The following is a 25,988-nucleotide window of genomic DNA, read 5'->3' as shown; positions in this document are numbered from 1 at the left end:
CAGCGCTGACCTGCTTACCCACCATCCCGCTGCGTTGTCTCCCGTCACCAGTGGAGTTAGATCAGACGGGCGTGTCTGGGTCTCCCTGTGCCCTAAACTACACAGACAACCCCACTAGTCCAGAGGGCAGGAAACGGGGTGTCGGAATTAGTCTAACCCTGTGGCCTAATCAAGCGTTTCCACGTTTGTCATGGGTGACCATCAACTCCAAAAGGAGCAAACAGGACGGAATACGCCGATGCACATCCTCAGTGCTAAGCCTGGCGGAGCAGAGTCTGCTGAGGATGGAGCAGGGTCTCTTAGGCATCACTGGGCGCATCGGTTCTCACTGAGACGCCTGCCGATGTGGAAATCGTGCTGACACAGCTCAGAAGCCATTTTTTTTTTTTTTTTTTTTATTTGGTAATGCCGGATCTTAGTTGCGGCAGGTGGGCTCCTTAGTTGTGGCTCATGGGTTCCTTAGTTGCTGCACGTGGCCTCCTTAATTGTGGCATTCGAACTCTTAGCTGCAGCATGCATGTGGGATCTAGTTCCCTGACCAGGGATCAAACCCAGGCCCCCTGCATTGGGAGCACAGAGTCTTAACCACTGTGCCACCAGGGAAATCCCCAGAAGCCATTTTTAAAAAATATCTGTCTACTAGGGGACTTGCCTGGCGGTCAGGTGATTAGTACTCTGTGCTTCCACTGCAGGGGGCACAGGTTCGATCCCTGGTTGGGGAACTAAGATCCCTCATGCAGCATGGTACGGCCAATAAACACACACACACACACACATACACACACACACACACACACACACACTGAGTCTTTTTATTTGACATTTGTTGTTTTAAAAAAACACATGGAAAGGCATCGTGACCTTTGGGTTCCCTAGGTGGGCATCTTGCCTCTAAAACAGGCCCAACCCCCTCCCGGGGAGTGGAGGATAGAGGCCCAGCAGCCCCCAGGGCTCAGGCTGTGCCCGTGTCACCAGCCCAGCTCCTAGGCCTTTGTCCTCTTTTCATTCCCACCAAGCTGGGCCCCTCCACCTCGACGGCCCCTCCGCTGCCTCTCACTCTGTCCCTTCCTTTGAGAACAGCCTTCAAATTCCTCCTTGGAAGGCGTCCCCACCCACCCTGCCCACTCGCTGACGTGGCGAGCCCGGGTGCCCACGCCAGGCGCCCTCTCGTCTGCTCCGGGCAGACTGAGTGCACCCTTGGGGGGCCGTGTCTAGGGCCAGGGTGAGGAGGGCTGTGCGGGAGGAGTGGGTCAGGGCCAGGGGCCCCCAGTCTGAGAGTTTAAGCAAAGCCAGTAGAGCCCCAGGATCGGTGGTGATGCCCAAACAAGAACCAGCAGGCTGGGGGTCGGGTGAGGGGGGGGGCAGGGTTGGGAGCGGGTGACCTGGCTGCCTGCAGGGGACAGTGGACACTCTGGCCAAGGACATGACTCTCTCACGTGAGGCACTAGAGCACGAGGCCAGCCTGCAGGGTTCCAGGCCATGGGGAGGGATCAACCAGGGAGGACTTCCTGAGGGAAGTGGGCCTTGTGTTGGCCCTGACAGAGTGGAGACAGAGATGGTGGGCCTGCTGGGCTGGAGGAGAAATCTGCTCAGATGCAGGAGGGCTCCAGGGACGGGCAGGGGGACGGGCCTCCCTGGAGCAAAGCTGGCCGGGTGGGCTTGGGCCAGGTGAAGGAGGGTCCTCGAAGCGGCTCCTTTGGATTGTGGGGAGCCAGAGAAGGCCGTGGAGCTGGTAAGAGGCACCCTGAGATGGGCAGAGTGTGTCAGAGAGGAGGTAGGTGGTCTGTCCTTAGGGGCTGGGGCGGCCCCAGGGGAGGGGACGTCAGGGCAGCAGCAGCAGCAGGGATAGGTACGGGGGACCTTTAGAGGAAGAGCCACCAGGACCCGGGGAGCAGCTGGCAGCCGGACACAGGGGGCAAGGGCAGGTCAAGGATGACCCCAGGGAGAGGAGCAGCGTTGACAGAAAGCCGGTCGGCTTCAGGGCGGGAGAGGCTGGATGTCCGAGTTCCTCTGTCCCCACTGCCCGCCTCGGGCCCACACCTGGGCAGGTGGGGATGACCCCACTCAGAAGAGCTCCCCAAGGCCGTTTCCACTGGCTCCACCCGTCCCCCTGGGGACCCCCAGTTCCCTGTGTCAGAGGTCACAGTGCCCGCCTCCAGCCCCCGCGTCCCCCCCCCATCTACTCACAGCTCCTCCAGGAAGCGCAGGTTGAGGAAGAGGCCAGGCCGGAGCTCCGTGAGGTTGTTCATGCTCAGGTCTCTGCGGGAGAGAAGGGCGCGGGCAGGCTGTGAGCTGCGTCCTCCCCGGGCCGTGCTCCCCGTGGTTCCCCCTGCGCCTCCCTCCTCCCCCCTCCCTCCCCGGGACGGGCTGTGATGAGGGCCACAGAGGAAGCCGACCCTGTCGGGGATAGGCCAGAGAAAAATTCAGAGGATGTCAGAGCAGGACAGGGCCAATCAACACGCAGGATCCCTCGTGGACGTTTTACCCGAGACCACCGCCACCCCGTGGGCTCCTGGAATCAGCCCCAGGCTCACCAGGGGGTTGCCTTTTACTCAGTCCCTGGGCCCGTGGGATTCCACAGCCCTCTGAGGCCTGCAGTCTCTCTCCTGTTGTCTCTCCCCCAACCCCAGCAGGCTCCTTCTACTTTTCTCCAACCAGAGGGCCTGGCCCCTGGTACATCCCTGAGGAGTCCCACCTTAGACCAGTCTCGCCTTCCCATATTATCTGAGAGACCCTGAGGGTGGTTTCTGTGTCACTGCCCTCCAAGATACCCTGCACACAAAAGAATCACAATACTGTGGTGTGTAACAGCTGGCGTTTACTGGAGGCCCACTTTGTGTCAGGCACAGGCTAACCTTTATCCAAATACAGTAAGTCCCCTACATACGAACCTTCAAAGATGCGAACATGCATTCGCATGTCCAGTCACATAAGTTAGTTCACGCATCTGGTGTACATTGTCACGTGCGTGCATCCTCTACAAGTGGTTGTGTTTTTGTGTACTTTGCAGTACTGTATAGAGTACAGTAGTACAATACCTTTATTTCAAGCCCAGGATGTCTGAAGGCAAGCGTAAAAGCAGCGGTGGTGTAGCTGGCACTGCTAAGAAGCGCCAAGCGATAATGATGGAAACAAAAGTGAAAATAATTGAGAGAGTGGAGCGAGGCAAAAAGATGTTAGACACCACTCATTCTTATAACATGAATCGTTCAATCATTGGCACGAATCTAAAGAACAAGGACAAGATCATGGAACATGTGAAGTCTGCTGTGCCGACGATGTTGACAAAATATCCAAGAAGCATGGAAAAGTGATGGAGGAGATGGAGAAACTTCTCAGCGTGCGGATGCAGGATCAACATCAGCGCTGAGTCCTGCTCAACTTAACGCTGATTCAAGAGAAAGCTAAAAACCTTTATGAAGACTTGAAGAAGAAACACGGCAAAGAATCAGAGGGCACATCTTTTAATGCCAGCCATGGCTGGTTTCATCCGTTCAAGGCTAGAGCCAACTTTCACAATGTAAAAGTAAGTGGAGAGGCAGCAAGTGCAGATAGGGTAGCTGTCCAGGAACTTCCTGAAACACTTAAAGAAATTATTGATGATGGTGTGTATCTACCCAACCAGGTTTTTACTGTGGATGAGACACAACTGTACTGGAAGAGGATGCCGGACCGAAGTTACATCAGTAAGGAGGAAAAATTGATGCCGGGCTGTAAAGCAGCAAAGGATAAGCTAACTGTTGTTTGGTGGCAATGCTTCTGGTGATACGAAGCTGAAGCCTCTCTTAGTTTATAATTCAGAGAACCCAAGAATCCTTAAAAACATAGCCAAGGATTACACAGGCCACTTTCCAGGACTGGTTTTTCCTCCACTTTATCCCAGAAGTAGAGAAATATTGCTTGGAGAAGGACATCCCATTCAACATTCTTTTGCTGCTCGACAATGCTCCGGGCCACCCCCCATTCATGGATGACTTTCATCCCAACGTCAAAGTAGTGCATCTGTCACCGAATACTACATTGCTTATCCAAACTATGGACCAGGGAGTTACAGCGACTTCCAAGAAATATTATTTATGTCACACTTTTTGTCAGGCAGTAAAGGTGAATGACAAATCAGGAACAACCTAGGGACAACTTTGGAAGGACTATAACATCTACAAGACCATAAAAAACACTGACTTCGCATGGTGTGAGGGTATGGCGGTCACCATGAATGGGGTTTGGAAGAACCTTTGCCCACAGTTCGTTCATGATTTGTGTGGATTTGAGAAGGTGGATGAGGAGTCTGAAGAGGTCCTCAGCAACGTAGTGACCCTCAGCAAGAAGCTGGAGCTAGATCTGCAAGAGGACGACTTCACTGAACTCCTGGCTGTGCAACACGAGGAGCTTACTGATGAAGACCTGATGGAATTGGAGGCCCAGAGAAAGGATGAAGAGAGACAAGAGGAAGAAAAAGTAACCGAAGAACTGAAGAGATTCACGATGCAGGAAATGGAAGGGGGATTTCTTTATTTGAGGAGGCACTGTTAGTTTGTGAGGCACAGGACCGACCCAAACGTAGAATGATACACGAAGGCTGCAGCAAGCTACTCAGAATGCAATCCAGTGCTACCTTGTCATCTATGACGAGAAAAAAAGAGCTACGACCCAGACATCACTGGATCGTTTTTTCAAGAGGGTGGATAGAATTGAATCCAGCAAGGAACCAGAACCTGTGCCACCAACGTCAGGCGTGAGTGAAATTGCAGCTTGCCCTCCGTCTCCTATTGCTGACGATCCTTCAGCCCTACCATCTCCCACCTCCTCTCCCTCCTCCAATCAGTAACTGCTCCTGCCTGTTCACTCGACGCCAGCCCCTGTGTACCAACTGTTGTAACTGTAATATTGTCCTTTTCAAGGTACTGTACGGTAAGATTAAAAATGTTTTCTTTATTTTTTGTGTTCGTTTTTTATGCATTGTTTGTGTGTAAAGTATTATAAACCTATTACAATACAGTACTCTATAGCCGGTTGTGTAAGTTGGGTAGCTAGGCCAACTTTGTTGGACTTACAGACAAATAGGATTTACAGACGCGCTCTCGGAACTGACCTCGTTTGTGTGGAGGGGGACTTACTCTAATCCCATTTAATTCTCACAACAACCCCAAGGTGGATTCCAATGTTACCTCCACTTTACACTCAAGGAAGCAAAGAGGAAAGTGCTGAACATTTCTAATTTGAATAAGATTAAATCTATTTTCAAGGGAAAAAAAAAAAAGAAAGCAAAGAGAAAAAGAGCGCTGAGGTCAACTCTCTCCTTGGTTTACCTGCCAGACCTCAGGCTGTTGATCACTATGACCCTTGGTTTCCTCATCCGTAAAAATGGCTGAACACCACCAAACTCCTAGGGTCCTCGTAAGGATTCAACGAGCCAGGGCTTACAGACTGCCTAGCAGTGCACACACATCAGTCCTGCCCCTCGGTGACCTGTGGGAAAGCGCCCCAGCCCAGCAGGCCTGCGGTAGGCAGAAGGGGTGACCTCAGCCTGCCGGCCCTGCCCTGCCCCAGCGTTTTCCCCCCAGTCTGCGCCCGGGCAGCAGTTGATGCTTGGGCTGCACGTGTGCGTCTCGTACACTTGGGATCCCTCCTGTCTCAGACTCCGAACAGCTGCTGCTCGCCTCTGCCAGCTCCCCCCGCCTGAGGGCACAGGGTGGCCCACCAGCCCACCGTGTGGCCGGGCACCACCCGCTGCCCTTCCTGCAGCTCCCTCCGCCCCAGGGGTGCACTTTCACTGCAAACCCCAGGGTCTCCATTTTCCACAAGGAACGCGTGTGACGTGTGTGCTGGAGGTAGGGTGCGGGTCAGGGGCTCGGGGCCCAGCTCCGACCTATGAAAAGGCTGTTTAGGCCCCAGTGTTTTATCTCCGGTGAAGCCTGGCCTCTGGACGCTACGTGCTCTGAGGAAGGAAGAATCGGGGGCAGGTAGAGCCAAGGCACCGGCAGGCTCCCGTCCTGCTCCACGTGAGGACCGAGGGGCCGTCCCGGGCCTGCCCGTCCAGAAGGAGGGCCGGGCGAGCTGTGGCTGCTTGGCTGGCGGCCGCAGAGCCCCAGGGCGCGCTGGACGGTGGCGGAAGGGGACGATGAGGCCACGGGGGCCCAGGCCACAGACCATCCTGCCCGGCCCCGGGCCCGGCGCACAATCAGCCCGGCAGGAAGGCATGAGGAGCCACAAAAGCAGGTACCTCTGAACACGTACCCCGAGCATCTCTGGACGTGTCTCCACAGGCGCTCGCGGGCATGTGACTCAGGCCCCATCACTCAGCCGTCGCCCCGAGGGCCGCACCTCAGAGGCTCTGATGTGGCTCCATGCCCCCCCGGCCCCCCCCCGACGAGCAGCCTCATTGTTCTCCTCGGGGAGGAGGGGCCCTGCACTCTGCCCGCCCCGCATCCTGCCCGGGACAGCGCCCAGCCCAGCTGCAGGGCTCCGTGAGGGGCAGGAGGGGGGTCCGTCGGCCCTGCAGGAAAGGGCTGGGGCTGGCACCAAGGAAAGGGGGGCGGAGGAAGACGTGGAGCCGCCGAGGGAGACGCAGCGGGGGCTCCAGGCCCAGCCGCCGGCCTTGGGGACCAGGGGGCTGGCACGCGGGCCTCAGGAGGAACCTGCCCTCGGGAGCTCCGACCCGGGAGTCCGGTGAAGGTGGCGGTCCTGGGGGAGGTCACCCCGGGCGCCCAGCCGTCCTCGCCTGGACCAGGGCAGGGAGAGGGGCGCGGGCCGTGCGAACGTGTGAGCACTGCGAGTGTCAGGACTCGTGAGCCCCTGCAGCGCCTGTCTTGTGAGGCACCGGGCATGCGTGTCGCGGGAGGGCACGTTTGCGTTGTATTCACGAAAGTCACAAGCATTCTCCAAGTATCCTCATGTTATCAAGACAGAATCTCTCTGGGAGAAACTCACCCGGCTCGACCCCTCGGGTGGAACTCTTTTCGGCTGTGACCTTGGGCGAGCGGGGCTCCGCCCCTGGCCGGGAGGGCGCAGGCTGCTCGGGGGCTGCTTGGGGCCCAGCTTGTGGGTGAGCTGGACACTGAGGCCTGGCCTCAAACTCTGCCCCACCGCTGTCGCCCCGTGAGCTCAGCCAACGCGCGTAGACGCACGCACGCACGTTTAGACGCACGCACGCACGTTTAGACGCACGCACGCATGCGTACACGCACGCACGCGTACACGCACGCACACGTACACGTGCACAACTGCTCTCCGGGACGGGCTTTGTGGGTGCCTGACCTACACAGTTACACAGAGAGGCCCACTCGGAAGGGCACGCTTGGTTTAAGTCTGAACACTTCTGGACGTGAGGCACCATGTTTCGTGGCGGGCACTGCCCGCTGCATCTCTCAACTCAACTGCAGGGGCGAGAGGCTGGGTTGCAGCCCCACCCCGAGGCCTCTTCCCAGCAGCCCTTGGGGCACCCAGGGGGGCTCTGTGTGCTGGGCTGGACACAGCCATGGGCAGGGGGACAGAGAGGATCGATGAGCGAGGCTGGCAGCCCGAGCACAGGAAGCGTTTTCAGAGCTCGACCCTGTGTAGCAGGTGGACCACCAAGGAAGCCGGGAGAGGCGGCGACGCCGTGGAGACCAGGAAGATGCTGGGGAACTGAGGGGCAGAGAGCAGCAAGTCCCAAACCTGGACGGGGTGGGGGGTAGTAGGAGACCCGCCCCCAGGGCCATCTGGCTGACACCCAAGGGCCCTGGGGGATTTGTTCTGTTTGCATTTTTCCTATAAGCGGGAGAAACAGCAGACGGCAAAGCTCCTTGGTCCTGCTGGGTGGGCCTGGGAGGACTGTCCCCACTGGTTGGAAGAGAGACCAGGAAGCAGGGCCCATCTCTGCAGCCAAGTAAAGAGCGGCCAGAGTGACCGGGAGATGAGCCCCTGTCCCCAGGCGTGGCTGTGCCCCAAGGCCACTTCTGTGAGGCCCTCCCAGCACCCCCCGGCAGAGCTGAGCAGCGTCCTGCGTCCTACGCGGTTTTGTTCAAGCTCCTGCAGGGGCATTAGCTGGGCCCCTGCTGTGTGCTTGGTGCTGCCCTGCCCCCATCACCACCCAGCGCAGCACTGATGAGCCCGTGGGCCTGGCCCTGCCACGTGACACCTCCCAGCCTCTGTCTTCCCATCTGTGAAATAGGGATCACGATGTACTTGCCTCACAGGGGTTGGAGTGAGAATTACATGAGTCATTAAACTGTACGAGTTAGTAAAATAAACTCAGGGGTCGCTCAGCATGACTTCTTATTAATGTGCTCACCAACTGAATTATGATGATCAGGACACAACGCCCCATGTGGCCAGGAGCTCCCTCAAGGCAAGGACTTACTCTCAGTGCCCTCTGCAGCCTCCAGGCCTGGGGGTACCTGGCACACAGGGGCTGCACTACACACCGAGTGAGTGACCACAGCCTTGCCCGGCCTCTGCGCCTGTGGCTGGCAGCCCTGGCACTCAGAGGACACTGGCTGACCTCCTGTGTCACTAAGAGGCAGGTGACAGGAGAGAGGGCTCGGATCTGGGGTCAGGGGCCTGGTCCAGTCAGACCCACCTCACCCTCCCTTCCAGCCCCCCAGATTGCTGGTTTCCTTTCCGACGGGCGTCTGTGGGCTCCGAGTGCCGGGCTGGGGGGACACGGACGGCGCGGGGCCCGCTCCAGGCCCGAGTTCGCAGTGTTGCTGGGGAGGGTTGTTTATCACAGAGCGACGAACCCCTCATCTGTACCCTGCTCCCTGGTCACCAACCGCTCCCGCCGCCGCTCTCTCCGATGGGTTCTAAACTGTCCGTCCGGACTCAGAAGGGGGAGGGCAGAGAGAGATGGCCTTGGGGGAAGAAAGGGGGGTACGTGGGACGCAGGCGGGTCTGGAACAGAAGGCGCCGAAGACGGGGGGGGGGGGCTCGCCGTGCACGCGGGGCCGGCCGAGGGCCTTGGGGCTCCTGCATCCCTGCCCGCTCCGCAGCGCTGGGAGCACCTGCCAGTTACCGTGACTGCCCAGAACCCCTGCACTTCCAGACTCCCCTGAATGGCGTCTGTGCTCCTTCAGTCAAGAGGGGAGACAGACACCGAGGGGGACCAGCTGATGGAATGGGGACTAGAATTGCGTCTCCTGAGGACGGCGCGTCTTCCTTCGTCCCCTGACTCCTCATCAGGGGGACGGGTACTGGCTGTCTTCTTGGAGGCTCCTAACCAGTCGACACAGAGTTCTCTCAGATTTCTGCAATTTTCACAAATTTCCCAACAAAGGAGTGGCTCCAACCAGGGCAAGAGCATCCACCATCACACACACAACAGCACAACCTCAGGCTCACAGGCCTTGCACAAACCCCTGTGTGAGAACAACACTGTATTTTTAAATTGAAGGGCTACTGCTTGATTCTGCCCTGTCTTGGCTCCCCTGTTTGTAAGGACATCTCCAGTCTGGCTGGTGGGGCAGGAGGGCTTGAGAAGGAGGCGGGCGGCATGGGGGATGGGAAGACAGACGCCGACGGGGAGGGCTGGCACCTGACTCGGGAGTCACTGGGGGTCCCCATGGTTTCTAAGCCAAGACCAGGCTTGTGCAGGTCAGAGGGAACCAGGGAGAGACGGGGAACCCAGAGCGCCGTCAGGTGACCCGGTCAATTCAGGCGGGCGGGGGGCACAAAGCAAGGGAAGGCGACATTCCTAAACGTCATGTGAGAGGGGAAAGGTAGGGTTTTTTAGCGCTGGGCTGTAAGACCACAGGAGACAGGGAATGTGGCTCACGGTAGCGTGATACTTCATCTATGGATTTGTCTCCTCAAGCTGACGGCAGTGAAAGGAGACCAAGGCCAGGAGAGATGCCTCCCACTTAAAGATGCTGCATTCGGGAAATCGAGGTTTGGCACCAACTTCAGGCCAAACCCTTGTTTCCACCTTCTGCTTCTTGGAAAAGGGAAAGTGCCAGCTGGAACACCAGGTTGAGGGTGTGGGTGCCCGGGTGGGGTGAGGGAGGGCAGCCTCGGAGGTGGAGAGGGTCCCGGGCCTGCCCTGACCCCAACCCTGCAGGGGAACCCCTTTGTTGGGCAGCCGGCTGCTTCAGGCTAAGGGGACTTCGCTGTTCTGCCAGGCAAAGTGGCCAAGCTGGGGTGGTCCCCGAGCCCCTGCCCTGATCAGAGGTATTCCCCCTGCCCTGGTGGTTGGTCCTAACCCTCCGAGCCACGCTGTGTAGGCCAGCCCTCCACCAAGCCCAGAGCAGGTGAAGGCACCGCAGAGCAAAGATGGGACAGGCTGCTTGTGTGTCTGCTTCCCCTGCGTGGGTCCCTGCTACCTGCCCAGCCGAGCCCCCCACGCGGAGAGGCCGGAGGGTGGTGCTGGGCCCAGTCAGGGCTGCTGTGTGCAGCCCACGAGCACAACGGGCCAGAGGCTCCGGGAGCCGCACAGCTGGCTCTGCCCCTCCCCTCTGGAGATGGTCCAGACCTTCACCGCCCGTACTGACTGTTCACATTTCAAGTCACTGAAAGTAAATCAGAGTAAAAATTCGGTTCCTCGGCTGCGCTGGCCACATGTGGCTACGACGTGCGTGTCCTTGGGTGTGTCCTTGGTGTCCTATCAGCAGCACCCGGACGGCCCTGCAGTTGGCCTGGACCGTTTCCCTCCCGGCTCTGCCGCCTGCCAGCTGTGTGACACGGGGCAGGTGACTTCGCCTCTCTCTGCCGCGGCTCCTCCCTGGTAAAAGCACTTTGCCAGCGTCCGGCACTCGGTGACCAACCCTCCGCCAAGGCTGCCGCTCACCATGGCCCAGCTCGCATGCCTCCACCCTCCAGCCTCTCACGCCACCGCCCAGCCGTGTGTCATTCAACCAGCATTTATTAAGCGCCTACTGAACACCAGGCACTGCGCCGGGTGCTGAGCTGCCGGGTCCAACAATGCGGGGTCCCTGCCCTCCGAGCCCAGTCAGGTGGGACAGTGACAAAAGTGGGCGGTGACAAGGGCTGGGCCCGGGGCTGGATGTTACACGCCTGGGACTGACCTCTGACCTCTGCGGGCTCCACAGAGACTGTTATCGCCCGGCGGGGCTGGTCCCCACGCGGCGGCGGCCAGGCACCGTCCTCGTTGCACGCAGCATCGAGGGCCGTTTTCTACGCAGCGCACAGGGGTGGGCTCCCCACGTGGCGGCCCTGGCTGGGATTGACCTGGAGCCGAGGGTCCAAAACAACTGCTCCGGGACTCGGTCCCTCCAAGCTCAGTGCCCTCCACTCAGCAGCGTCCTTCCAGCCCTGCTCTGACCTCTGCTCCTCCGTCTCGGGGTGTGGAGGTGCGAGGGCGGGAGTTCTGTCCTCCCTGTGGGCCTGGAGCCCCTCAGAGAGGAGGGCGGGGACGTCCCCTGGGATCAGAGCTCCCCAAGGGCGCCCAGGAGCAGGGAGCAGGGGCCGGAGGACCGCGGCAGCCCCGGGGTGGGAGGGAGCGCGCTTTGTGTGCGGAGCCCTGGCCCTGTTTGTTTAGCTGAAGCTCTGTCCTGCGGCCTTTATTTCACCAGATAAAGGGGCGGGTGTGCCTGGGGGGGAAACGGGAGGACGCCCTCTATTCAGAGTCGCCCCCCACCCCGCCCAGCTGGAAGCCTTCCTCTCACCTCAGGACCCCTTGCCCCCTTCTCATCCCGGCAGCTGCCCTCGCCCAGCCGCCACCCTCGCCCAGCCTTGCCCATCACGGCCAGATGGCGCTCTCAACTCTCAGCTTGAATCTAGCAGGAAAGAGCGGACGCTGGACGTTCAGAGCGTCTAAGAGCCCCCTTTGCTGGGACGGACCCGTTGTACAGACGCGGCTCAGGAAAGCAAGGCCCCTCCGGGGCCACCGTCCCGGGTCCGGCCCCCTCCGTTTGGGTGCCTTCTGTGGGCTCTGGCACATCCTTGGCCTCATTTAGTCTAATCCTTTTATCAGGCCGGGAGTGAAGCCTTCTTTATTCCCTTTTAAGTGAAGAAAGGGAGACTTGGAAATATCAAGTTACTGCCCGTCTAGTCACAGTAAGTGGCAGAGCCAACCCTGCGGGGTTGGTTGAGCCCAGCTGGGTCCCAGCCCGCCCAAGGCTGAAAGGCGTGGCAGTGGGGTGGCAGCTCGGGAACAAAGGAGGGGATTAGGGGGAGAGAGGAGGGCCTCTGTGTCCCGCTCCCCCAGCTGCCAGGACCGGTGGAACTTTCCGGAGCCCGGCCCCCTCCTCCAAGTTCACCTGGTCGGGCACACCCTTCTCTCTCCACCCAGGGAGGTCCCGCCTGCCTGCGGAGCCTCACCTGTCCCTCCCATCAGCCCCTGAGGCCCCGATGCCTGGTCCCGGGGCGTTTCCTGCCACGTTCTGCGCTGCTGGTCACCTGTCCACCACCTTCATCCTCCCCTCTGGCGGGCACTCCGACAAACCTCCCTCTTCCCCAGCCCCACCTGTCTGGTTCATGGACTTGTAGGAAGGCTAAACCACGGTCTCCACTAGCATCCCCGCCCAGGGAGAAGTCCTGCCTGAGGTCCAGCCTTGCTCCCTCGTGCTGTGGTTGCACTGACCTTTTCCCCTGGGTAAAGTAGTTCGTGGGCTCTGGGGCCAGACTGCCGGGTCTGACCTTGGCCCGACCACTTCCCAGCTGCTTGATGTCAGCAGGTTGCTTTTCCTCTCTGTGCCTTAGTTTCTGCACCTACAGATGTTATTCAATAGCCCCTCTTCAGGGAATTGCTGTGCAGGAGGTCAGCCCTGCCCACCGGGCACACAGCATCCCGCCCTCGCCAGCATTCACCCCAGGGCCTTCATCTGGAGAAGCAGCTCTGCGAGGTTCCATCAGAGAGGGGGTAGGGAGGGCATTCTGGGTCAGCCCTGCCCTTAGGAGACACCAGCTGCTGCTTCTCTCTGCAGCCTCCAAAGTGTGCCACCTACCTCAGCCCTGATCTTCTCATCTTTGATCTTCTGATCTCTGGCCAGGGTCCCCAGCCAAAGGCATTCCTGTCTCCTGGCCTCCTCCAAGGAGAGGCAAAGGGCTGGGTGCCTCCCGGTCCCCTGGGCTCCCTCCTCCCTGTGCTGTGGGTGTAGCCAGGACTCCCACAGAGGCCCTGGGACCAGGATACAGCACGGTCCCTTTGGGGGGTGTCTGAGGGGAGAAGGGTCACAGGGATGGGCCGCCACTGGGCATGGTGCCCTGGGCCGGACACTGCTGGAAAGGTGCCTTCAGCTTAGTTCCTGCTCCTAGCACCCATGTGCAGAGCCGAGCCGTGCACGGGAGGTGTGTGTCCCACAGGGAAGGAGGAGGGCACACCCTGCCCTCAGGAGGCCAGTCTGAGGACGCCTTCAGACCACAGGCACAGCTGGACAGAGCCAAGGATGTTAGTGTCGGAGGAGTCCCGTGCCTGAGGACCAGGACACAGTCAGGGAGGGCTTCCCGGAGCAAGGCCAAGAGGGACAGGGTAGCCCTGAGAAAGTGGCTTGACTGAGAGTTTTGCAAAGGGTGGGCCTGGGCTGGGCTGCTTAGGGCCACAGGGAGAGATGCTGCAGTGGGCCAAAGAGTGGCCCTCAAAGAGATGTGCCCAAGTCCTGACCCCTGGGGCCTGTGCGCCTGACCTGACTTGGAAAGGGTCTTCGCGGTGAAATTCAGTGAAAGATCTTAAAATGGAGGAGCTTCTGGGTGGGCCCTGAATCCAATGACGAGTGCCACTAGAAGAGACGCAGAGACACACGCAGAGCAGGCAGTGACGAGGTGACAGGTGGTGGTTGCAGCGATGCGGCCACGAGCCCGGGAGCCGGCAGCCCCAGGAGCTAGAGGGGGCTGCGGTGGATGAGGCCCCGCTGACACCTGGATTCCACAAGAGAGTCATTCCTGCCGTTTTAAACCACCCGGTTTGCGGTGCTCTGTTATAGGAGCCACTGGAAGTGATGCAGGGAGCACGGACCACCGGCCCCTCCCACACCTCCCCCCGCCCCGCCCCGGGAAACACACTCGCACCCCTGAGCTGCCTCTAGGATCCACTGTGACCCCAAGATTCCACGCCTGGGCGTCCGTGCTCACCAGACACCCATCCAGAGCTGCTCGCCGCAGCCCCACCTGTAAGGCCCCAAACTGGAGGGCCTGTCCGCATGGCCCGTGTCCTCCCACAGTGAGGACCGGGCAGCAGTGGGAGTAGCACGGACGGATCTTCAAACACGGCGAGGGGGAGGGACCGACACAGCAGTGCTCCGTCCACGTAAAGTCTAAACACAGGCGAAAGGTGCCGGGGCTGCTGAAGCCACGGCCGGGGTTGCCCGGGGGGTGGGGTGGCGGGGGGAGACCGGGAGAGGCGGTCGACGCTGTTTCTTGGCCTGGGTGCTGGTTGCGCAAGTGTACTCAGCTTGTGGAAATTTACCAGGACACACTTGCCACGTGTACTCTCTTCTTGAATGAAAATAAGTTTAAAACATTAGGGGCGGGGCGGGGCGGGGCCGGGGGGGGGGCTCTTTCTGAAAGTCCTCTGTGAGCCTGGTGTCGGCTAAGGGCTCCCTCTGGATTCCCTGGTTCTACGTCCCAGCCTTTGCCTCGTGGGGCTGAAGTTGGATGTGTGTTTCCGTGTGTCATTTCACCTCACTCATCTGCACATCCCCTGGCATGCAGTAGGTGCTCAATAAACACCTGCTGAGATTTGCTGCACAGCCAAGGGCACGGTGTTCTCAGACTCGCCCCAGAGGTCCCTGGCCATCGGTCCCAGCGCCCTGGATCATCCCAGGATCCAGTAGGACACACCCTCCCCACTGCTGCCCCCTCCCCTGTGCCTGTCCCCACCCAGCACGTGCAGGGCGGTACCCTCTGACCCACCAGCCTGAAATCTATCCCGACACAGACTCGGACCTTCGGAGCCAGACACACAGTGCAGACTCGAGGACCAGCAGCCTCGGGTCCCTAGAGCGCCCTCTCCATCCAAGCCTGCATACCTTTCTTTGTCTTAGCTTGTTGGAAACTGGATGGAAACTTTCAAAAGACGTTTTCTTTTTAAAGAAATGGTAAAGAGAATGACTAGGAAAGGCAAAAGCTTCTAAGTGGCAGGGTTTATGGGGCAGATGTCTCACTCTCATGAAACCCAAGCCGGCCGACGGGCAGCTTAAGTCTCGGCTCCGTCCTCACCGCAGCCGTCTGGGTGGACGCCACACCTCGGGCCTGCCGTAGAGCCAGGCCAGCACGGCCCCCAGCTGTGAGGGCTGCCCTCCCACCCAGCCTGCCTCTCAGGGGAGCACGTCTGCTCGGCCGCCACACCTCCCGCCGCTACCATTCACTTGTTCATTCACTGCTTCACTCATCCCAGCAATGTTCTTGAGCACCACGTGCAAGGGTGATACCAGCCCTGCTTTCCTGGGGCTGCCAGCCTGGTTGGGAAACAGACGAGTGAACAGGAGTTAGACCCAGGGGGGCTGAGTCCTAGGGCAGAGCCGGGAAATTTCCCGGAGAAAGAGAAGTCTCAGTCGGCCCCTCGTATCCTAAATCAAGCTCATGCTTCCGGGGCTGCAGGCTTCTTGCCTGAAGCCATTTCTTAACCACATCCTTGCAGTAAATCACAGTGATAGTCACGGGGCGCCACCTAAGTACAAATTAGGTAAAAGCAAAATCCCGGGCGGGGCGGGGCAGGGGTGCAGGGAGTGGCTGGCCAGCTGACGGTCTGACTTATTCCAAGGAGAAGCTGGGGGTCGGTGCTGGGCACACTTTAAAATGCAGATGTGGCCCCAGCAGGTCTGGGGTGGGGTCTGAGCCTTTGCACTCCAGATGCGTCCCCAGAGGAGGAATGCTGCTGGTCTGGGGACCACGCGTTGAGTAAAAGGCTCTAGGATATCCAAGGCACTAGATGGGATAAATCTCCTTTACTCAACCCCTCAGAACCACTTTTTCAATCACTTATTTGCTAAGTATTGAGCAGACTGACCCATGAAGACATCCAGCTGTGGCCTGGCCTGGACAAGGATGGCCGGCGGAGGGGCCGGCAGAGCCTGGGATCCTGCGCCTGCTCCACCCTCCAACCCCGCCCCCTCCCACGCAGTGGGGTCGCCAGGCGTGGTGGTTGGCTGCAGGCCGGAGGGCTGCCTGCAATGCCACAAGATTCCCACGAGGGGCAGGCCCAGGCCTTCAGCCTCCTCAGCAGCAGGACCACCCAGCACTCCCGTCTCCGGGATCCCTGGGACCAGCCAGCACCCCCGTCTCCGGGATCCCTGGGACCACCCAGCACCCCCGTCTCCGGGATCCCTGGGACCACCCAGCACCCCCGTCTCCGGGATCCCTGGGACCACCCAGCACCCCCGTCTCCGGGATCCCTGGGACCACCCAGCACCCCCGTCTCCGGGATCCCTGGGACCACCCAGCACTCCCGTCTCCGGGATCCCTGGGACCACCCAGCACCCCATTCTCCAGGATCCCTGGGACCATCTCCAAGGTTGCCTCTCTAGGCCAGCTGCACCACCACCCCCCAACCCGGTGCCTCCAGGGCCAACAAAGTAGGAGTAGCTGCCCCTCTCTCCCCTCTGAGCAGAACAGGAAGGAAACTGGAGGCATCATAGCAGGAGGGCAGAGGGACAGCAAATTCCTGGGGTGTCGACTCTACAGCAAGCAGAGGGGTCGGGGGGGGACTGATCTGTCACGGGGGGCACAGCCAGGCAGGGGCAGGAGCTGCCACAGGGCTTCAGGAGGGCCCCCAGGCCCAGCTTCCAAACCCACCCCTGGCATTCCACTCTGCCCACCGCGCCCCACAGGCTCCAGGGTGTCCTCAGCACGGGGCAGGCCAGGGTCCGGGGGGCCCAGTTCTGCCCGGCCCCACTCCCCACGCTCAGCAGGGACCTGGGCCCACAGCACGGTGCCTTTGCGCCCCCCATCCCTGCGCCAGTGTGGGTGGCGAGGCTGATGCTTTCTGGCGGGTGGGAGCAGGGCAGGCGCAGGGGGCGGGCACCCTGGGCTTCTGCATTCAGAGCAGGGGAGACGGCGCGAGGCGAGGGCTGGTGTGGCGTCGACTGGCGGCGGGGCGGGCTCGGGGGGTTCCTCTTTCTGCTGGCTGCCGGTGGTTAACGCGGGGCCCTATTCTGGCTGGGCGCACAGCCCCGGAGGTGCTGGGGGTGGCCCTGCCTCATCCCAGCCCCGGGATCTCAGGTCTCACTGGGGGACGCTGCACCTCTCGGGGACCGGGGCCCCTCCCTCACCTCGGCCTCACTCGCACCCCTCCTCCCACTCCGTCCCCTCTGCTTCTACAATCTCCTGGGACGCAGAACTACCCACCCAGCAGGAAACAGGCCCAGAGACCAGAGGACTTGTCCTCAAGCTCTCAGCAAGCTGGGGGCAAAGACAGAACTGGAGGCTGGGGCGTCCTGATTCCAATCCCACTGAACAGAGAGGCGCCCAAAGCTGCAGCCGAAACCGGAGGAGGGCGCCGTCGACACCCCCATTCTTCGCGTGTACCGCCGCAGGAGGGGGGACCCGGGAGGGGAGGCGGCCGAGCTGGCAGGGCTCTGCAGGGTGGCGGCAGGGTGGGTGGACTGACACAGCCACTTGCTGAGTCCTTGTCTCCCCCTCGTTTGTGGTGGGGAATTGTCAGTGTAATACCAGTGCCCGGCACAGCCGGGCGCTACTGAGTATACACCTAACAAACTGGGGGATAAATAAGACCACGTCAGGTGGTTACCGTGTGTCAGGCACCTTTCCAAGCGCTTCCGTATATTAACTCGTTAACCGTCACCCCGACCCCACCCCGTTCGCACGGAGGCCTTGCCCACTGGAGCCCGACACCTGGCCGGTTCACAGAAGCGGGGGTGTGGGGGGCTCCCCCAAGCACAGCAGCCCGTGGTCCCCACCCGGCAGACGCCACTCGCAGGCCAAGGAGCCCCCCGCAGTGATGCCCACTCAGGTGCGTCTGGACAGGGGCTGCCTCCACGCGCAGCGTCCCTCAGAAGGGGCGCCCGCCCCATCCTCCAGCCTGTCCTGCCCGAGGTCATGGTTCATCGGGACCCTGGGAACAGAAGCAGAGGATCGGCAGTCAGGATCCAGGGCACAAGCGCGGAGGAGGGGACTCACTTAATTTACCAACACCTGGGATGGGAGGCAGGTGGAGACCCTCATTCTACCAACAAGGGCAGGACCAGCGCAAAATAAGAATGAGGCCCTTGTTCAAAAACTATTAAGACCTCTGAGGTGGCGACAGCAGAGCGCTAGCCCAGGATGGCCCCTCAGGCGGAAGGAGCACACCAGCAGCCAGCCTGGCTGCGGGGCGGCCCAGGTCACCGGCTCACCAGCACTGGCTGGTCACCGTGCCGGGAGACCAGGTCCTGAGTCTGCCCCAAGGTGCCTGAGGGCGGGACCCACCTGCCCCCACTCCCTCTGGCTTTTGTCCTTGACAATGGTCCTCCCAGCCTCCTAATCAGCACCCACCACAAAGGCAGGGGATTCGTTTACGGCCCTTGCTGCCTCGGTGCTCAGAGCCCCAGACACGTGATCCACCTCCCGGTCCCCAACACCCACCCGGGCGCCCCAGACCTGAGCCGGGGGAGGGGAGGATAAGGGCAGTTCCTGTAAGTGCCGCTCATGCCCCGTCCAGGGCGCCCCCTGCAGGTGGAGGCCCAAGCCGGGTGGGCGCGCGTGTCTCTGTGTGTATGTGTGTGTCTGTGTGTGTGTCTCTATGTGTCTGTGTGTGAGTATGTGTGTAAGTCCGTGTCTGTGTCTCTGTGTGTGTGTGTGTGTGTGTGTGTGTGTGTGTGTGTGAAGGGAGGTGTGATGTCCTGAGGAGAAGCACACCAGGAGTGAAGTCCTGCCTGTCTGAAGGGGGAGGCCTGGCCCCGCCCTGAGACCCCCCCCATATGAGAGACATCAGGAGCCTAAATCAATGAGGCAGGTGGACAGACGGACAAACAGATGGGCACCCCCTGAGCAGACGTGGGCGGCGATGCAGCCTGGTAGTTCTCAGGAAGGGAACACACCCCCAGTGTCAGCTCTCCGTCCCCCAAGCAGGGCCTGCTTGACACACGCTTCCTTGGGGGAGGTGGGGGAGACGACCGCCTGCCTTGCAGTGACTCCCCCAGGGCCTGCACGGGGGCGGCGGGCAGGCATGGGCTTTGCCCCTCCGTGCCCGCCCCCCGCCGCTCCTGCTCTGGACCGGCCTGCCGCAGCGTCACCCCCCCACGGGCTGCATGACGCGTGCCCTGGTCTCATCTCCCCCGAGTCCCCCTGCCTCATCTGAGCAGGGAGCAGTCCGGCCCCACGAGGCTGGATGCAGAGAAAGCCTTCGGCTCGGAGTCCGGGCAGACGGGGATGCTCAGCACCCCGTCCGCGAATGAACGAGTGAGTGAAGGTTCGCTTCCACCACGGCCGGGGGTGGGGGCGGGCAAGGGCTTTACCTCCGACCACTGGCCAATGGGCCGGGGCTGGGGTGCTGCAGCACAAGTGAGAGACGTCTGCAGAATGCGCACAGGTGCTCACGGCACCTGGGGCTTAGCCACCGGGACGTCCCTGCCCACTCAGCATACTGCCCTGCGTGCGAGGAGCGTGAAGCAGATCTGGATTCAGACAGGTCACCTGGGGAGGCATCTGTCCCTCCTACAGGAAGTGTCAGAGGCCCTTGGTGGCGGCTGCCTTTGATGCTTCCCAGAGTCAAGGGTAACTCAGGTCGGGGGGGCAGGCGGTGATTCAAACTTGCAAATCGCTCAGGGCATTGGAGTAAACCTTGACATTCCTGGTGCCCGTAGGCCCCTAAGAAAGCAATGCACTGGGCTGGGGTGTAGACAGGGACGGTGGACCCCCTTTGCACCTCTGCTCCCCGTCCCTCCAGGAGGCCAAGTCCAAATCCCTGACACCCTGCCCGCCGCGCCATCTGGACACCCCCAGGGCCGTCCACCTCCTCCAGCACCCCAAAGGCCAAGGGGGAGGGGAGAGGCCGGGGGCTCGTTCCAGATCTGACTCTCTGGTCTTGCTCCCAGCAAAGCCCCGGCCGCAGAGTTGCGGGAGGACCAGGGCGCTGCAGGTCCGCCTCGGCTTCTCACCCCAGTGCCCCCGGGAGGCCGGTGGGCGACGGCACTGAGCTGGGCAACTCCCCCATCCACGGGAGCTAAGGAGATGGAGGCCAAGGACAGGCAGGGGCAGCGGGCCCGGCAGCGGGCAGCACCGGGGCCAAGACCCGACCCTTCCTGCTGGCCAGGTGTACACCAGGCTTTCCCACCACAGCAGGGCCTCCGGCTGTGCATGTGCCAGGGGCCCCCAGCCTGGCCGGATGCTGCCTGGAGAGGCTGGACGATTCACCCCAGCTGCCGAATGCCTTGAATTTCGGTCGGTTTTTTTTCTTTTTTTAATGTGCCCTGAGGAGAAAAAGGCAGAAAGCCCTGCTCTGGAAGGTCCTGCCTCGGGAGGGACGGACGAGGCCGTGGACAGAAGGCCAGCTGCCCTTGCCTCTCCCGGGCTCGTCCCTCCTCCCCCCAGAGGGCCTGCCTTGCCCGCGACCGACCCGTGTGAACCTCCCGTCCGCCAGGGCTCAGGCTAGGCCTCTCCCCTCCACCCCCAGGGCCTTCCCCGACCAGCCCGTCCTCTCACTCTTCCGAGGCCCGGACCCCGCAGTTGGTCCCCCAGACACACCCCCATGTCCACCAGCTCCGGAGGCCACAGCGGGCAGGAGGGATAGGGACCTCCGCTGCCTCTTCCCGAGAAAGGAAAGAAACAGGCTCTACGGGGCTGCTCCAGAACCCCTGGTCTGCCCCACGAGGCGGCGTGCACGTGGGTAGGAGGCGGCAGCGGCTGAGATCCCAGCGTCAGCAAGCGCTGGCTGGCGGCCTTCATGGGCTCCTGAGCAAGGGGCTCGGTCTCCTCACCTGTAACATGGGGATGAAGCTGGTGCCTCCCTCAGGGGTTTACACGCTTAAATGGAGGCAGTAAATGCCGACTGTTACCCTGACAGGTTAAGGCAGCGCCACCAGCGTGATGGCAGCTGCCCAGGTACGTCTGCAGGGCTCCAAGAAGGGGCCCTCCCAAGATCTAGTGCTTTCCCGAAGAAACTTCTGGACTTCCTGGGAAAGTGCAACCAGGAAGGCATTTCCACCACCCGCTGGAGTAGAGAGGGGAGACAGAAAGGCCGGCGTGAGCTGCTTCCCTGGCCCCAGCCCCAGACTCTACACTTCACAGGTACTCAGAGGGGACCCCGATCCCCAGGCCGTGGAGAGCTCGGGGTACAAGCCCCCCTTGCTGGCTCTGGGGAGGAAGCAGGTAGCGGCAGGAAATGGGACCCAAAGGAAACCTCGGCTCCTGAGGCTCTGGTCTCAGGGCAGCCAGGGGCAGCCCCTGCCTGCCGTTGCCAGCCCGCCCGGGGCCCACGCTGGCAGGGCTCTGGGGGGCGCAGTGCCAACCCCGAGCTCTCCTCCCCACCGTGTCCTTCTGCTGCTTCCAAAATAACTCTCTGCTCTCTGCCCAAGTTTGGCCTCTTGGGTGGTTTTCTTCTCCTGAGACCTGTTCTCCCATGTCTGAGGCGGGAAGACAGGCCTGAATTACTAGAAATTGGGGACCACCCCCTTTTACCAAGGGGCTAGTCAGCACAGAGGGGCCCCTACAGTTCTGAGAGCCCCCAAGTCAGCGAGTCCGTCTCAGTTTGGCTCAAAGAACTTGTCTTTTCCAACGTGGGGGCCGAGGGTTGGAAATTTCTCCCGCACTCCCGTCCCTTGTACCTTCCCAAGGGGCCCAGAGCCCTGTTCCTAAGGTCACACAACTGTTAGGGTCCTTGGAGCCCCTCAGGGCGTGTCCCAGGGCAGAAAGGGAGCCAGATGCCTCGGCCCGTCCACACCTAGCTTTCCTTGTGCTGCACCGGAGAACCTGCTCATTCCACGGAGCTCGGTTTCTGGGGAGAAGCTGGACTCTCCAGACAGTAGTCACCTGGAAGTCCAGACTTTTCCTCTTGGAAGAGTCCCCACAGGTGCCAGGCAGGCCCATCTCCTCCAGGGAACCCTGCGAGAATGGTCGCTTCCTCCATCCCCCCCCTCCCCCCCCACCCGCCTGTCCCCACCAGGAGCCCAAGAGCAGAATGGGCTCCAGGGAAGGTCATTTCCCTGAAGGTCAGTGGGAGGGGGCTTGATTAGTAAGGAAGGAGGGAGAGAGGGAGGGAGGGAGGAAAGGAAGAAAGAAGGAAGGGGGCTTCCCTTGTGGCGCAGTGGTTAAGAATCCGCCTGTCAATGCAGGGGACACGGGTTTGAGCCCTGGTCTGGGAAGATCCCACATGCCCTGGTGGCGCAGTGGTTAAGAATCCGCCTGCCAATGCAGGGGACACGGGTTTGAGCCCTGGTCTGGGAAGATCCCACATGCCGCAGAGCAACTAAGCCCCGGGCACCACAACTACTGAGCCTGCGCTCTAGAGCCTGTGCTCCACAACAGGGGAAGCCACCGCGGTGAGAGGCCCACGCACCGCAACGAAGAGTAGCCCCCACTCACCGCAGCTAGAGAAAGCCCCTGCGCACGAAGACCCACCGCAGCCAAAAATAAATAAATAATAAAATAAAATAAGTAAATTTTAAAAAAGGAAGGGAGGAGGAGGGAGGGAGGGAAGGGGGAGGGGAAGGAGGGAAGGGGAGGGGAAGGAGGGAAGGGAAGGGAGGGAGGGAGGGGAGAGGAGGGGGAGGAAAGAAGGGGGGGAAGGGGGAGGGAGGGGAGAAAGGGGAGGGAGGGGGGAGGAAACGCAGCCCGATGGGGCTCGAGAACTTAGACTCTGTCTCCCTAAGTCTGCGCCCGTCACAGGCAGCTCTGTTACCCCTCCTGGGCCTCAGTAGGTCCTTTGCAGTTGAGGGTTGAGAAAAACAGCACCCATGGTCAACGTTTTAAAGCAGACACAAGGCTTTGCCCCTTTGTCCCGTGGCTCCTCCCACCACCCTTCCCAGTGAATGCTGTCGGCGTTTCCATTCTGAACATGAAGAAAGAGAAACTTCGGAGCGGGTGGGTGGCGGCCAGAGGACGCGCAGTCCATAAACCGAAGTGCTGAGACTGGAGCCCAGGGCTCCGGCAGGGCCTCCCCGTTGGGCACCCGGCACCGCGCCCGCCCTGCCCGCTGCCTGGTGGGCACGGTCCGCGCGGAAGCCGTCGGGTCGAGCCCTCGGAAGGGGAGAGGCGGGGCTGGCAGGGCGGCCGGGCGACTTTGCTCTGAGAGCCGGGCTTTCTTCTCCTCTGCCCACCACCCACCCGCTGAGCCCGCACCGCTGCTGCCAGAGCCCAGAGGTTTCCTTTTTCTTTTGCCCGGGGCTGCTTCCTGCCTTTCCTTTGAACTGGGGTGTTGGCTCCCCGACACGCTTGCCCTCCTCCAGCGACCCCCCCCACCGGGCCTGCCCCGTGATGGGCCGACCCCCCGCCCCCCGCACCTGGCTCTGCTTCATAGGAAGGCTGGCACCCAGTCCCTAGGGGACCCTCCTCCTGGAGCGGCTCCCCGCTCTCCCCGGGGGAGGTCCTGAACTAGGACAGGAGGCTCAGAGCCGATCTCTCCTGCGTCTCCGGCCCTGTTTCTCAACAAAACCTGTGCGCATTGTGGTCTGGAAATGTTCTGGCACGGGCTGAGGGTTAGAACTCAAACCCCGAGTTTGTGGGGTGGGGAGAAGCTCAGGCTCTTAGAATCTATTAGAAAAGGACACTGAGGCCTGGCCCGGAAAGGGTGGCCTCTGAGGTCCAGAATGAGAAGAGGCCCATGGATCTCCCAGACGCAGCCCGCAAGGCCACTGTCCTCCCTGGAGCCACATGTTTCTCTGCTTCTTCAGCCGACAGGCCCTGCAGGGACCAGCCGCTGCACTGGGGAGCGGGCTGGGGTATCCCACCCGTTGCTGCCTCACCTGCCCCCCACCGTCGGCACCAGCCAGGAGAAAACTAAAGCCTCTCCAGGCCCCAGAGGGCTCCTCCCGGCTCCCTGCAGCCACTCTCTCCTCTCTCATCCCCCAACACACAGACGCGCCCATCCCGCACTTCCCACAGTGCTAGCCCCACACTTCCTCCTCCAGGAAGACCTCCTTGACTAACACTTCTTGGCCCCAGTCACCCTAGTAACAACACCGCTAACACTGGGCTCTTCCCAAGGGCCGGACACTGTGCCAAACCCTTTACGAACGTTGCCCCAGTGAATGCAGACAACAACCCTGTGAGGCAGGCGTGAGCTCCGTTTACAGATGCGGAAAGTGGCCCAGCTCACCAGCTCGTGATGACTGCAGTCTTGCTCTGCTGTGACCAGCACCTGTGCTGGGGCCCCCGCTCTCCCCAGCACCCTGCCTCGTCTCATCACCCCCAGGCCACGATGAGCAGGACGCCAACTACCCAGAATCTACACACACACCGCACGTGACCTTTCATCAAGCTCAGCGGTCGTCACAGCAGCCTCACAGGGAGTGAGGTCCCAAGGAGGCAGTAAGCTGCCTGACGGGGGTCGCGGAGTGGGGGTCCCCCTTCGCCCCGGCGGCAGAAGGTGATGGAAATGGGTACTGAGGGGTCAGTGCAAGCGAACAAGGGTGATGGAAACGGGTGCTGAGGGGTCAGTGCAAGCGAACGAGCCTCAGGCCTTCTACAAGCAGCTCGGCCCCCCACTCACTTCCTGTCTCTGCTCAACTTTGGGGGCAAAGGAGGGACTCAGAATACTACCCAGATTCTCCAAGTCAGGGACAGCCCTGGGTATTGCCAACAACACATGTATATCTCTGTCCCCTCGCTGTGTGGACGTGGGACGGGATAGAGCAAGGGCCGCCCCACCTTCTGGGTGCCCCAGAGCCGGGGGTCCGTGTCTCCCAGGTGAGTTCCAGGGAGGACATCCAAACCCTCATGAGTCCCCACGAGCCTCACTGAGACCACGGGTTGGAGAGACGCCAAGGGCCTGTGGGTGTTTGGCGTCGGTCCCTTCAACCCAATCAGCCGGGCATCCGACCCTGAGGGAGTGTCGTCTTTGCAGGTGAGGGTAGAGCAGAGACGCAGTGGGACCAGGAGGGCGGGGCAGCAGCGGGTAGCTCTTTGCACTGGCTGGGTGTCTCCTGGAGCCCGGAGTTCCTTGGTGCCCCTACGGCTCCATCTCTGGCACCTTCTGAAGGTCATCAAGGGCACCCTCTGACCGGCCGCCCCCTGTACATCCACGTGTTCTCATCTGACCTTTCACCTTCTCCTCCACGTCAGGAAGACGTGTCCACTCCCTCCCACCCCATCCCCAGTGTTCACAGCTGGCGGGACCCCGAGCCCCACCCGGAGCAGCCAAGCACTGACTGAGGCCGCCGGCATCCCGCGGTCGCCTCCCCTCCTCCCGCCACAGCCTGTTCCCTTGGGTGCTGCGCTCACCCCGGGCGCCATTTTCCTCCCGTGTGAGGGTTCAGGCACTGCTCGTTATGTGTCAGGCACTGTGCCGGGGAGTTTACATGACACGTCGCCTCACTTAGTCTGCCCACCACCCACTTGTCCCCACGTACAGACGGAGACCCCGAGGCTCAGAGGACTTGGGTGACTCCGTCGGGGGCAGAGCTAGGAAGGCGCCAGGGCTTGGGGGGCGCAGACGAGAGGCCCTGCGGGCCCCAGCATCCGATGAAAGTGTGGGCCGTCCCCGGCCAGAGCTGGGCCACTTGGGGCTGGACTGGCATACCCTCACTTTGCTGAGGAGGGAAGGGGGCGGCCCTCACGCCCACCCTTCCTCGGCGCGTTTGTGCCTGGGCCGCCCTCCAGAGAGGCAGAGAAAGGAGGCCCACCGCCCTGCAGAGGCACCCCAGTCACCACCCAGACAAGACCCTGCGCGGCCAAGGGGGACCCTGCGTCTTCCCCTCCCTCCAACATTCCAAGGCCTGCTGCTCAGGTCCCCAGGCCGCGTGGGACCCTCCCTCCTGCTCTGGGACACACAGGCTGAGTCCTGGGAGAGAGGGGCTTTCTCAGGCCCCAGGGAGACTCAGAGTCGGCTCAGAAAACCCCAAATGCAGACGTGACAGCGCCAGGGGAACTGTGGCGAGACGGTGGGGACAACCCTCCAGCAGCGTGGATTCTGACGGCGACACTGTCCGCTTTGCCCCACGTCCTCCTGAGAAAGGATGGCTCTGGGG

The 25,988-nt window shown here is 61.2% G+C and overlaps 1 protein-coding gene across 1 annotated transcript in view; it reads right to left on the bottom strand.

Moving 5' to 3' along the window:
• LGR6 (leucine rich repeat containing G protein-coupled receptor 6) overlaps window positions 1–25,988 on the bottom strand; it is a 98,929-nt gene that overhangs the window by 71,549 nt on the left and 1,392 nt on the right. The window contains exon 2 of the mRNA XM_036833445.1: window positions 2,188–2,259. Coding sequence (XP_036689340.1) covers window positions 2,188–2,259 — 72 coding nt within the window. The remainder of the gene's footprint in view (window positions 1–2,187; window positions 2,260–25,988) is intronic.

Source organism: Balaenoptera musculus, chromosome 1 (genome assembly GCF_009873245.2).
Source record: "Balaenoptera musculus isolate JJ_BM4_2016_0621 chromosome 1, mBalMus1.pri.v3, whole genome shotgun sequence".
NCBI lineage: Eukaryota > Metazoa > Chordata > Mammalia > Artiodactyla > Balaenopteridae > Balaenoptera > Balaenoptera musculus.
This window is presented reverse-complemented; position numbering and strand designations above follow the sequence as displayed.